This window comes from Macaca fascicularis, chromosome 10 (genome assembly GCF_037993035.2).
Source record: "Macaca fascicularis isolate 582-1 chromosome 10, T2T-MFA8v1.1".
NCBI lineage: Eukaryota > Metazoa > Chordata > Mammalia > Primates > Cercopithecidae > Macaca > Macaca fascicularis.
Window position 1 is genome coordinate 101,978,160 of NC_088384.1, and position 13,576 is coordinate 101,991,735.

Below are 13,576 nucleotides of genomic sequence, written 5' to 3' on the forward strand. Positions count from 1 at the left end.
TCCGGCCCCTGCGTGTGAGCTCGCGGGGTAAACTGAGGCGAGGGCGTGCCAGTGAATTCATTCCTTCCTCAGTCCACCCGCAGGCCTACAAAGCTCTCTCCCCCTCCTCAGCGCCACAAGGCACAGCAGGGACGGATGGGAAGAAGGGGAGGGGGCCGAAAGCAAGCTGGGTGCGAGGAGCCAGCCGATCCTGCCACACTCAAGATGGCGGCACGGCCGTGGCGAGGTCCCTCAGAGGCGGTACCAGCGCATGCGCAGCGCGGAGTCCCGGCCCGGGACACAAGATGGCGGCAGCGGCGCTGGGGAGGGCGAGGCGGAGGCGGCAAAACGGGCGGTCGAGCAGAACGTGTAGCCGCGTCCCCTCGAGTCCGCTCCGGGCAGGTAAGAGTCCCAGGAAGCCATGGTCCCGCAGCGAGCCGCGCCAGGGTCTGGGGATCCGAAGCTGGGCGGCGGCGGCCCCTCCGGCGCTTTCTGCTCGGGGTTGCCTCTTGCCCCATCTCTGTTGCCGCCGCCATCTTAGACCCGCGGGTGGGCAGCCGCGCCGGTGGCCGAAGTGAGGGAGGTGGGCCCGAAGAGCCCGAGCGGAGCGGCCTCTAGGGCCCCTCCGCTGCTGCCGCCGCCACCGCCTTTGTGTCGGGCTCCGACTCTGAGTCGCCTCAGCCCGGGGGCGGGAGCGCGCGGCGGGGCGGGGGGCGGAGCCCGGGAGATGGGCCGGCGCGCGCGCGCGCCAAACAGCCCACCCTCGCTGAGGTGGGGGAGGGGAAGGTGCGCGCGCGCGCGCGCTGGGGTTTGCCGCTTTTCGCCCTCGCGGCTGCGCACTTTGTTCGCCCTTTGACTCCTCCCTACTGGGCCGGAGAATTCTGATTGGTATATTGCGGAGATGGTTCCGCCCCACCTGCCTCCAATCCCGGATTCGGACTCTGGCTTCTGGTGGGTTCCTCTGGTTGCGCAGATACAGTTGTTTATCCTTGAGTAGCGGTAATTGTCAAACTGCGGTATGCGTGGGGGTCGGGAAGCCACAGGATAAATAAAAATGTTATCTTAAGAGCAGTTATGTCTTACTGGGAGCGTACAATGCTGGACTCTACACATAACGGTCGAGTGATTCCGGTTTATAAGCCGGGAAGCAGAAGGGCCTCGAATCCGGGTCTGTCCAACCCCAGGGCTGGTACTTCGGCCACAGACCTGCTGCACTCAAGTCACATAGGGAATTAAAAATGGTTTTAATCGCAAAAAATGGCTAAATTTTTTCAAATAGTGTGAAAAAATGAGTCATCCTGTCTCTTAGGGTGCGTTTTAAAAATACAAATTCTTGTGTGCCTCCCCTCCGTATTTCTGGCTCCTGAGATGCTCAGTGAGGCACAGGCGTCTGAATTTTTTTTTTTTTTCCACAAACTCCGAGATGATTCTGATGCACAGCTGGCTTTGGAAATACTGCAGTGTCCCCATTTAGCCTCACACTAAGCTGTGCCGCTTGTGCGTATTCTGCGAAGTTCATCTACCCGGTGCATCAATATCACAGGATGTTTGTTTCTTGGGAAAAACGTTTTTCAATAAAGGCGAACAAGATGTGTCATATACGGCGTTTGCATGTTTTTATTTTTGCAAGACGTTCAGAGCGTGTCCTTTCATTTGCTGTGGGAGGCTTGGGATTGTGTCCCCCAGATCAGTGATATGTATGTTTGTTGATTTTTCTCTGGTCTAAGGGTACTTTATTTTTTAAGAGACGAGGTCTTGGCCGGGCGCGGTGGCTCACGCCTATAATCCCAGCACTTTGGGAGGCCAAGGTGGGCAGATCACCTAAGGTCGGGAGTTTGCTGACCCACACGGAGAAACCCCGTCTCTACTAAAAATACAAAATTAGCCAGGTTTGGTGGCGCATGCCTGTAATCCCAGCTACTCGGGAGGCTGAGGCAGGAGAATCGCTGGAACCTGGAAGGTGGAGGTTGTGGTGAGCCCAGATCACGCCATTGCGCTTCAGCCTGGGCAACAAGAGTGAAACTGTCTCAAAAAAAAAAAAAAAAGATACACTAAAAAAAAAAAAAAGAAAAAAAAAAAGAGATGAGGTCTTGCCCTGTCACCCAGGCTGGAGCACAGTGGCATGATTATACTTCACTGCAGCCTCGAGCTCCTGGGCTCAAGTGACCCTTCCACCTCAGCCTCCTGAGTAGCTGGGACTGCAGGTGCTTTTTTTTGTTTGTTTTATTTGGGCCTGGTGCAATGGCTCACACCTGTAATCCCAGCACTTTGGGAGGCCCAGGTGGGTGGATCTCTTGAGGTCAGGAGTTCGGACCAGCCTGGCCAACATGGTGAGACCCCGTCTCTACTAAAAGTACAAAAAATTTAGCCAGGTGTGGCTCATGCCTGTAATCCCAGCTACTCGAGAGGCTGACACAGGAGAATCGCTTGAACCCAGGAGGTGGAGGTTGCAGTGAGTTGAGATCATGCAGTGTACTCCGTCCTGGACAACAGAGTGAGACTGTCTCAAAACCAAACAAAAAGTTTTATTTGTCGTAGAGCTGGGGGGGTCTCACTATGTTGCCAAGGCTGGTTTTGAACTCCTAGCCTCAAGAAATCCTTCCACCCCGGCCAAGTTGCCAAAGCCACCATGCCCAGCCTAAGGGTACTTAAGTTGGCAGGACTGGCTACAGAGTTTGTGGGGCCCAGTGTGCAAAATGAAAATGCGAGCTGCTTGTTAAAAAGTTATTAAAAATTTTAAGACAGTGACAGCAGAGCCTCAAACCAAGCTCAGGGCTTTCCTGAATGTGGGTCCCTGTGCAGTCGTGCAGGTCACGTGCCCATGAAAGCAAACCTATTGGTGAGAAAGCTTAAGAGGTATCATTTTCATCTCCTGTATTCCCTCATCCCCTCTCCCGATGTGTCCTGTGCTGGAGGCCCCCAGCTTGCTCTTTGTTTTTGCCCCTCTTGTTGTCCCCGCCCTGCAGCATCCCACAGGTCTGTGACTGTCTATTTTCCTATTTGCTTTCCAGCTGCTGATGCAAGGAATCCCCTGGGGCCCCGTCCACTTCACTGCTGACCAGCCCATCCGTCTGTGCTGAGTCTTCCTGCAGGCCTTTCCTCGCCTCTGTGGGACCCTGTGGGGGTCCATCCGGCTGGAGAAGAAAAGCCTCTCATGCTAGCATTGCAGACCCCAGAGGGTGAGAGAAAGGGGGACTTCATTCAGTCTTGAAACCTGTGGGCTCAGCCCCTAAGGCACCAGGAATTCTTCCTGCCCAGAGAATCCAGGCAGCTTCGTTTTTTTCATACCTTGGTCAGTGGTTCTCAACCTTTTTGTTATCAAGGCCCTTTTTGTTGTACATTAATGTCCTGTTGCTCCCTGCGTTTTTATCTGCCAAACTGTACCGATGGAGTAACCATTCACTTTTCCCTTTCTAAATTAATGAAGAAGTCTGTGACGGAGTGTACAATAAAATCAGTGTCCCAATGATTCCTCTCATGTCGTCAACAACCAATCAGAGCTTCTGATCAGCATGAGAAAATCAGTGTGACCACAATGAGTTGATAAAATTTCAGCATGAAAAGATAACTGATTATTAAGCCTGCCTTTGTGGTCTTGTTGTGGGTAAAAGTTTGATTTCTTTTGGGAAGTGTGACCTACTGAAAACAAATTTAGCATCATCAAGTCTGTCTTAGCTCCCAGTTGTCTGACAGCCCCAGGCCAGAAGCACTTTGGCTTCTGAGGCTCGTGCTGGGCATGCTTTGGGTGGGGGAGTAGGGAATACAGATCTGAAGGAACTGGCCTCCTTGCTGGTACTTACAGTAAATGTTCACCTGGGGATTATGAAGGAGTCATTTAGATCGTCCTTCTCAGTTGCATTGGTTATTTTAGCAACAGCTGCTTCCTGCCATGTAATGTAAAATAAGGTGACCAATTAGATTCCATGCCCTTCCCTAGTGTGCTTTGTTCCTTTTAGATTTTACTGGATAGAAGCAGTAAAATCCCATCTCCTCCTGAAAGTTGTTACTGTTCCTTCTTGTAGGAATTGCTTCTCAAGGGCAGATCTTGTTCTGTCTTGTTTGCTGCTCTTGGTGCTTTGTAAATATTTGCAGAATCAATAGTGCTTCTGTTGGGTCCAGGTCCTATGCCTGAGCCCAGGAAAGAGCTGAATTGGACCCAGTTCCTATTCCTGGGAGTTCTGACAGCTTAATGGGGAGACAAACCCAGCTGATAGACCAGACCATCTGAGTGCTATGACAGAGGTGTTCACGGCCCTGAGGAGGAGCTCTGACCACCTGACCTCGGGAGGGGAGAGTCAAGGAAGGCTTCCTGGAGGATGTGAACACAGTAGCAAGCCAGGCAGAGAAGAAGGGGAGGGGAATTTTAGGCAGAGGAAGCAGCAGGAGTGCACCCATTGAACAACTGGAATTGCAGCTTAGATCCCAGGGATGCTCTGTGGCACCATGCTGGCTCTCCAGGACAGGACCTGATTGGATTTCTCCACATCCATGGGTGGTCACTGGGGCCCTGGGTGGATTATAATTGGCGGGTGAGGGGGTGGAGCTGACACTCTTTGGTCCTCTGTGTGGCAGGTCCTTTGTGGGTGCAGAGATGGCCAATGAGAATCACGGCAGCCCCCGGGAGGAAGCGTCCCTGCTGAGTCACTCCCCAGGTACCTCCAATCAGAGCCAGCCCTGTTCTCCAAAGCCAATCCGCCTGGTGCAGGACCTCCCAGGTACTGAGGGGGAGCAGCAGTGGGGTGGTGGGGTAGGAAGGGCACCCTGGGAGTAGCCCTGACCCTGGCTGGGCCCCATGCCTGTTTGCAGAGGAGCTGGTCCATGCAGGCTGGGAGAAGTGCTGGAGCCGGAGGGAGAATCGTCCCTACTACTTCAACCGATTCACCAACCAGTCCCTGTGGGAGATGCCCGTGCTGGGGCAGCACGATGTGATTGTGAGTGCCAGCCTAGGGTGGGGGGTCTCAGAGTGGCTTCTGGCACCTGGGCCTTCCCCAAATGTACCCTGAGGAGCCAGCCGTTCAGTGCCCAGCCCTGTGCTGGCACCTGCAGATACAATGACAAGCAAGACACACACAGTTCCTGCCCTCATGGAACCTACACTCAGATGGGGTAGACTGACAAGTAAACAGATGATTGCATGGCTGCTGCGCGGTGGGTGCTGCGCCGCAAGGCAGGAATGGAAAAGGCAGACTTGCTCCCTGCGGTCGCAGAGCACCCATGGGCTGCCAGCAGACAGTAGGATGACAGTTGTGGTCCGTGTATGAGGAAGTGTTATAGTACATCTGGATCCTGACCTACTCTGGGAAAGGCAAGATGATGGGAAAAGCCCTGAGAATGAGTGTTTAAGGCGAGAGGGTTAGCGAGTGTGTGTGGGGAGGAAAAGAACATTCTAGGATCTGACATGTCAGTACGACGGGAAGTACAGGCATGGGCTGTTTGGCGGGAACATGGGCTTTTGGATCCTTCTCAGCTGGGGCAGCATGTCTTTACTGGGCACAGTCAAAATAGTTGGCATCTCCGTTTTGCATGTGAAGACACTGAGGTTCAAAGATGGGGAACCACTGGTACAAAACCTCACAGTTAGTAATAGGCAGAGCAGGACGCGCATCTGATGTGAATTCAGGGCTGCACTACTCACCGCTATGCGTTCTCTGGGTGTTACCAAGAGTCCTATCTGCAGGGCTTTGCTTTTTACAACAATAAGCAGTTTTTGAGCTTTTCCTTTATTCCTTTCATTCTGTTCTTGAGGAAAATAATGTGTAATGTGTACTGATCTCATGCCAGATGCCATGTTAAGCAAGTCATGTTCACTGACTCATTTAATCTCAGTGGTGATGTAGGGCTTAGCATGGCCATTCTGAAGGTAAGAGAACTGGAAGGGAAGTAACACACCCTGTCGCAGTTGCAAGCTGCAGGCAGGACTGGAGCCCAGTGTTCTCTGCCTGTATCCCAGCCCCTCTGCTCTTCTCTAAGGAGTAGGAGCAGGGGTGGGAGGGCCTGAGGATTCAAAGTCCTGGGGCTCCTAAGCCGCTGGCCCTGGTTGCAACTCTGCTGGTCTCCCTCCACCAGTCGGACCCTTTGGGGCTGAATGCGACCCCACTGCCCCAAGACTCAAGCTTGGTGGAAACCCCCCCGGCTGAGAACAAGCCCAGAAAGCGGCAGCTCTCGGAAGAGCAGCCAAGCGGCAATGGTGTGAAGAAGCCCAAGGTGAGTGTCTGCGGCCAGGAACCGGCTGCTGAGCAGCCAGCTCAGATGGGCAGCCCGCAGGCTCCCTGCAGGGGCTAGGCGTCGGCAGGCCAGCCAGGAGGGGGGCCCGGGACACAGTTCACCAGGTGTGCACTGTATTGGATGGAGCCTCTCTGGTGAATCTCCTGACTTGACACCTTTGTGACTTTCACTACAGATTGAAATCCCAGTGACACCCACAGGCCAGTCGGTGCCCAGCTCCCCCAGTGTCCCAGGAACCCCAACGCTGAAGATGTGGGGTACGTCCCCTGAAGATAAACAGCAGGCAGCTCTCCTGCGACCCACTGAGTGAGTCCCCGCTGATTGGCTTGGGGGCACCCACTGCTAGCGTCAGCCTGTCTGGGACTGTGGGGTGTGGTGTGGGTGGCCAGGGCATCTTCATCACTCCTCTCTGTGCCCCAAGGGTCTACTGGGACCTGGACATCCAGACCAATGCTGTCATCAAGCACCGGGGGCCTTCAGAGGTGCTGCCCCCGCACCCTGAAGTGGAGCTGCTCCGCTCTCAGCTCATCTTGAAGCTTCGGCAGCACTACCGGGAGCTGTGCCAGCAGCGAGAGGGTACCTGCCTCTGGGCTGCGGCCTCCTTTATTTCCACCCACCTTTAGCAAGAGCCAGGCTTGACCAGGCCAGCTTGGGAATGGCGAAGTGGGGCCCCGTGGTGAGCCATGATCACGCCAATGCACTCCAGCCTGAGCGACAGAGCAAGACCCTGTTTCAAAAAAACCAAAAAAACAAAGAGTATTTATACCTTAGGATTCTATGACAAGGATTAAGTAAAATGGATAAGTATTAAATAAACTGTAGTTTAAAATTTTTTTTTTTTGAGACGGAGTCTCGCTCTGTAGCCCATGCTGGAGTGCAATGGCACCATCTCTGCTCACTGCATCATCCGCCTCCCAGGTCCCGGTTCAAGCAATTCTCCTGCCTCAGCCTCCCGAGTAGTGGGATTACAGGCACACACCACCATGCCCAGCTAAGTTTTGTATTTTTAGTAGAGACGGGGTGTCACAGTGTTGGCCAGGCTGGTCTTGAACTCCTGACGTCGTGATCCACCCGCTTCAGCCTCCCAAAGTACTGGGATTACAGGCATGAGCCACCACACCTGGCCAATTTTTTTTTTTTTTTAAGAGACACGATCTTGCTATGTTGCCCAGGCTGGTCTTGTACTCCTGGGCTCAAGCCTTCTGCTTGCCTTGGCCTCCCACAGTGCTGGGATTACAGATGTGAGCCACCATGCGTGGCCTAGTTTTTAATTTTTATGATTAGTAATAAACCTATTTAACTTTGCTCAAAGATAGAATCCTCTGGCCTCCCCCCCCCCCCGCTTTTTTTTATATTATGTAATACTTTTTTTTCTTTTTCTAAGATGGAGTTTCACTGTTGCCCAGACTGGAGTGCAATGGCACAATCTTGGCTTACTGCAACCTTTGCCTCCCGGGTTCAAGCAATTCTCCTGCCTCAGCCTCCTGAGTAGCTGGGAATGCAGGCACATGCCACCATGCCCAGCTAATTTTTGTATTTTTAGTAGAGACGGGTTTTTTCCATGTTGGCCAGGCTGGTCTCAAACTCCTGACCTCAGGTGATCCACCCACCTCGGCCTCCCAAAGTGCTGGGATTACAGGCGTGAGCCACTGCGCCCGGCCTTTTTATTCTTTTCTTTTGAGACAAGGTCTTGCTCTGTCACCCAGGTTGGAGTGCAATGGCGCGACTGCAGCTCACTGCAGCTTCGGTCCCCGGGTTCAAGCGATCCTCCCGCCTCAGCCTCCCGAGCAGCTGGGACACCCAGCTAATTTTTTTTTTTTTTTTTTTTAGCAACACAGGATCTTACTGTGTTGCCCAGGCTGGTCTTGAACTCCTGGGCTCAAGCGATCCTTCCACCTTAGCCTTCCAAAGTGCTGAGATTATAAGTGTGAGCCACTACACCTGGCTAGATACTTATTAACACTATAAAACTAGTGATTCTTAGAAAATATTTTGGGAAATGCAGCCTAGAAGCTTCTGAAGTGGGACTGTATCTTGCTTACTGCTGAATGTGGTGCTTCCTATATGTGCCAAGCTCCAAGTGGGACTGCTTGATTAAATCCAGGCCTTCAGCAGCTCTCCTGTCCTACAGGCATTGAGCCTCCACGGGAGTCTTTCAACCGCTGGATGCTGGAGCGCAAGGTGGTAGACAAAGGATCTGACCCCCTGTTGCCCAGCAACTGTGAACCAGTCGTGTCACCTTCCATGTTTCGTGAAATCATGAATGACATTCCCATCAGGTACAGCCCCACAACTGGGGATGACCCTGGGCCATTTGGTTTCTGTGTCCAGTCATGTATAGAAGGGCTCTAACTCTGCCCACTGTCTAACGCAGGTTATCCCGAATCAAGTTCCGGGAGGAAGCCAAGCGCCTGCTCTTTAAATATGCGGAGGCCGCCAGGCGGCTCATCGAGTCCAGGTTTGCCTCTGTCTCCTGCCCCAGGCAAGATGGGTCTGTGATCAAAGTGGGAGGTCATAGGCCATCTTGCCTGGTCTCATGCAGGGCTGTCGTTGCTCTTGGTGGCAGAAGTGGGGCCAACTCCTAAAGGCAGAACAAGGGCTGTGATGGAAGCTAGGGGTTGATGCCCAGGGAGCCCATGGAAGTGGAGTGAGGAGGGTGGAGCCAAGCCATTCCTTTCTTCTACCCTCCCCTTGACTGGCAGGAGTGCATCCCCCGACAGTAGGAAGGTGGTCAAATGGAATGTGGAAGACACCTTTAGCTGGCTTCGGAAGGACCACTCAGCCTCCAAGGAGGACTACATGGTGAGTGGGTCCCCGGGTGAGAAGGCCAGTTTTAGGGCTCTGTGGCCACTTCCTCTAGGAAGCCTACTCTGCCTGTCCAGGCTGGGCAAGGCCTCCCCCAGCGGCCTATTCTTGTGGAATATGGCAGACGTTTGACGTTCATCAGTCCCCAAACTCATGATTGTGGAGATGTTTCTCTAGGCTCCTGGCTTTCTCCCACAGAACATTTCCATTAACAGTCTTAATGGAGTCTTATGCTTGGCCACACACCACAGGTAGCTGCCTTTCAGCCTTATGAATGTTCCGCATCTCCCTTGAGTAGATTTTTGGAAACAGATTGACAGCCTGCTTTTTCTTGGGTGTGTGTATTCATATCATAGTTAAGAGCTACCATCAGATTGAATTCCCTACTCTTAATGTGTCCAAAACAATTCTGTTTTCTGGCCAAAACCTATCACTTCTTAAACCTCTCCACCAGCACTAGCAATGGGCTTTCTTTTCAGGACCATATTTCACAAGAGACAAGGTTTCGCACTTCACGATAGTAACTGTGTACTTGACACGTAGAGAGTGACAAAGGTAGGTGTACTCACTAGCCAGAGTGACTCATTCTCACTCTTCAGTTTTACACGTGATTCAGCAAAATTACAAATCCCGACAGTCATCTTTGCAAGTAGCTAAAAGCTCAAATCTCAAGTCTGCAGCAACCAACACTCTTTTGTAATTGTGTCTTTCCCCAATAGACTGCAAACACTGTAAGCTGGGACCATGCTGGTTTGTCTGTTTCTCCAGTAATTACCGTGGGATCTAGCAGTGTAACCCCAACAAAAGCTACTGGCATTTATTGTACACTTACTGTATGCCAGGCACTTGGTAAGCCCTTAAGGGAAATGATTACATTTAATATTCAAACTGCCCTGTTAGGTATCTCGTGTCCCCTTGGCACTTGAGGAATGATTCAGAGAAGCCAGGGTATATGTCCAAGTGACACAGCTAGTCAGTAGCAGAGCTGGTTTCAAAACAAGGACTGCTGGACTCCAACAGCCCTGCGGTTACCTGCCAGCCCAGCTGAGCCCCTTTGGCCTCCACTAGCGCCCTGATCCAGAATATCTCCTCTAGGATCGCCTGGAGCACCTGCGGAGGCAGTGTGGCCCCCACGTCTCAGCTGCAGCCAAGGACTCCGTGGAAGGCATCTGCAGTAAGATCTACCACATCTCCCTGGAGTACGTCAAACGGATCCGAGAGAAGCACCTTGCCATCCTTAAGGAAAACAACATCTCAGGTAGGGGAAAGGTGGAGGAGGAGCCAGCTGTGATGCCATCAGCTCTATACCCTGATGGAAGGGACAAGTGAGGCTGAGCCTCAAGGCCAGGGACTGGTTTGGGGCAGAACCTGCTGTGTCCTTTGGCTGTACTTCTCTGGGAAACAGGGAGGAGTGATAAAGGGAGAGCCAGATGGTGGTGGTGAAAGATAGGCTGGGAGTCGTAGTTAGGTGTACCCGAATTTACATCCATTCTCTGCAAGCCTCACTTTCCCCAGACTGAAGTACAGCACCTGGTGGTAGGATTGTGTGAGTACTCACAAGTAACTCAGGTAAACCGTGTGGCCCAAAAAGATCCCCAAATAAGGAATCGTCACTATTACGATGATGGCGATGCATTTCTTGTACTTCTGCCCAGCACCAGGACCCATAGGCCTGAGCCTTCTTGCCTACCAGCCCAAGGCACGGCATACAGGGGCCTGCTTCGGTACTGAGCATGTTGAGACAGGCCACCTGTTTCTGCCCCAGCCAATTGTCTGGCTGGTTTCTTTTTATGGCTTTCATTCCCTTTCTACTGAACTAGGCCACACTATACTGATCTGTGAAATGGGACTTCCCTCTCTCAGTAGAAAGCATGTGGCCCACAGTGGCTGCAGCATGAGAATGAGGAGTATGGTCCCTCACTGCTCTCCCTGCCCACAGAGGAGGTGGACGCCCCTGAGGTGGAGCCCCGCCTTGTGTACTGCTATCCAGTCCGGCTGGCTGTGTCTGCACCCCCCATGCCCAGCGTGGAGATGCACATGGAGAACAACGTGGTCTGCATCCGGTATAAGGGAGAGATGGTCAAGGTCAGCCGCAACTACTTCAGCAAGCTGGTAAGAGCTACGGGGAGGAAGTCCCTAGCTGATGGCACGAGTCAGGGCCTGGGATCTTTCCTGAGCAGAGTCCCCAGCAGGAGCCCAGTGATGAGGACATGAGGGAGCACTGCTGAAGGCCACTCCTCTCTGTCCCACCCCACAGTGGCTCCTTTACCGCTACAGTTGCATTGATGACTCTGCCTTTGAGAGGTTCCTGCCCCGGGTCTGGTGTCTTCTCCGACGGTACCAGGTACAGGCCTGGGGCAGCAGGGAGGGCTCCCCAGGAGGCAACAGGGAGGGCGAGCCCCAGGCGCTGACTATGGCCACTCCACAGATGATGTTCGGCGTGGGCCTCTATGAGGGGACTGGCCTGCAGGGGTCACTGCCTGTGCACGTCTTTGAGGCCCTCCACCGACTCTTCGGCGTCAGCTTCGAGTGCTTCGCCTCACCCCTCAACTGTTACTTCCGCCAGTACTGTTCTGCCTTCCCCGACACAGACGGCTACTTTGGCTCCCGCGGGTGAGGGCCAAGGGCTGCCCTCTACCCAGGCCAGGGAAGTGGTCCTCCAGAGCACCGGGCCCGCCTCTGCTGGCTGCTTCCTGGGCTGTAGTGTCAGGCAGGCTTGGGTGGAGTCCCTGCCTCCACCTCTTACCAGCTATGTGATCTTGGACATGTTGCTTAACTTCTGGGAGTCTGAGCTTTTCTGGCTCTGTGGGCAGGCATGTGACACCCCTAGCTGGCCTCTGGGTTTCTCAGTGAGTCAGCTCAGAATGGAATAGGAACACGTGGTCCCGGGCCCTGAGAGGAATGAGAAGTGGGGCCACAGACCTCAGAGGCCTTACAAACTAGGGGTGGGGGTGAGTACAGATGAGAGAACGTAATGCTGTCTCCAGAAGGAAGAATGGCCAGGACCTCCAGAGGTCCAGAGCTCAGCAGCTGGGGATCCTGGGTGCAGCTTCTGCTGTAGTGGTAGTGGTGGGCTCAGAACTGGATTTGAATGCCAGCTTGGTGAACATGGGCATCCCAGCCTGAGCCTCGTTCACTGTCTTCATTCATTCAGTGGAGACGGTTATGCCTTGTGCCCCAGTGAATTAGGGTGAATGCTGGCTTCTGGAGAGGCCATCTCTTCAGTGTGGCTGCCTAGGGTTGAGGATGGCACCTGTTTCTGGTTGAGGGACTGGGTCCTGATAGGACTTAAAATGCTCACTCCTGTCCCCAGGCCCTGCCTAGACTTTGCTCCACTGAGTGGTTCATTTGAGGCCAACCCTCCCTTCTGCGAGGAGCTCATGGATGCTATGGTCTCTCACTTTGAGGTGGGTGCACTGCCAGGGTGAGGGGTGGGCAACAGGGCAGGATTGCCAGCCACCTGGGAGGCAGCCCCTGACGTCCACCCTGTGTCCCCTTCCACAGAAACTGCTTGAGAGCTCACCGGAGCCCCTGTCCTTCATCGTGTTCATCCCAGAGTGGCGGGAACCCCCCACACCAGCGCTCACCCGCATGGAGCAGAGCCGCTTCAAACGCCACCAGTTGATCCTGCCTGCCTTTGAGCACGAGTACCGCAGTGGCTCCCAGCACATCTGCAAGAAGTGGGTGCCAGGGAGGGCAGGGGACGGAGGCTAGGCTGGCCAGGCCAGGCCCAGCCCCACCCTGAGCCATTGCCTTTGCCCGCAGGGAGGAAATGCACTACAAGGCCGTCCACAACACGGCCGTGCTCTTCCTACAGAACGACCCTGGCTTTGCCAAGTGGGTGCCAACGCCTGAACGGCTGCAGGAGCTGAGCGCTGCCTACCGGCAGTCAGGCCGCAGCCACAGCTCTGGTTCTTCCTCATCGTCCTCCTCGGATGCCAAGGACCGGGACTCGGGCCGTGAGCAGGGCCCTAGCCGCGAGCCTCACCCCACTTAACATACCCTGCGGGGAGGAGGAGCCCCAGGGGTGCTGGTCTGGACTGCTGGGACTCAGGCCCCTGGGGCCTGACAGGGACCCCGCTGCCACTGACATAGGAAGATTATGGTTCTGCCAGGGCTCCCCTCCCTGCCTGTCCCCAACTCCTCACCTCAAACTCCCTCCAAGTCCCATGTATATAGGTCCCGATGCCTTCCCAACCCCACCCCTCATCCTGTTGCCACCTTGTTTCATTTGTAAAAGGAAATACAGAAACCCCCCCAAGAATGTGTGAGGGTCTTGAGGGCAGAGAAGGCTGAGGCAGCTGGAGCTACTTCTGGGACCACACTCCCCTCCCTCCAGCAGCTCCTTCTCATGGTCCCTGGACCTTCACTCCCCAGCTGGGGCTCCCACACAGCTGGGTCTCTGGTGGCCTCTGCCTGGGCTCAGCAGGTCCGAAGAGTCCAATGGGGCCCTGCATCCCCTAGCTCCAAACTCCCCCAGCAGGGCCTGCATGGATACCCCTGGGGATCAGAGGACTGGGAGCTGTGCCTGTCCCCAACCCAAAAGCCAGACTCTGGCTGGCCTTGG

General features: G+C 54.1%; 1 protein-coding gene across 4 annotated transcripts; it reads left to right on the forward strand.

Annotated features, from left to right (window-relative positions):
* Positions 1-261: 261 nt before the first annotated feature.
* PCIF1 (phosphorylated CTD interacting factor 1) lies at positions 262-13,270 on the forward strand. Of its 4 annotated transcripts, none has more exons than XM_065523220.2 (17): positions 262-381; positions 2,991-3,271; positions 4,552-4,694; positions 4,786-4,910; positions 6,046-6,183; positions 6,380-6,510; positions 6,626-6,780; positions 8,336-8,483; positions 8,579-8,662; positions 8,907-9,006; positions 10,105-10,267; positions 10,949-11,121; positions 11,267-11,353; positions 11,438-11,622; positions 12,323-12,416; positions 12,514-12,689; positions 12,775-13,270. In XM_065523220.2, exons 3-17 carry the CDS (start codon positions 4,571-4,573, stop codon positions 13,004-13,006), a joined length of 2,115 nt encoding a protein of 704 aa, XP_065379292.1. In that variant the 5' UTR covers positions 262-381; positions 2,991-3,271; positions 4,552-4,570; the 3' UTR covers positions 13,007-13,270. The 4 variants fall into 4 exon arrangements, with proteins under 4 accessions (XP_065379292.1, XP_005569268.1, XP_073861519.1 ...); XM_005569211.4 differs by having other exon boundaries at positions 2,991-3,158; XM_074005418.1 differs by lacking the exon at positions 6,046-6,183.
* Positions 13,271-13,576: the final 306 nt, after the last annotated feature.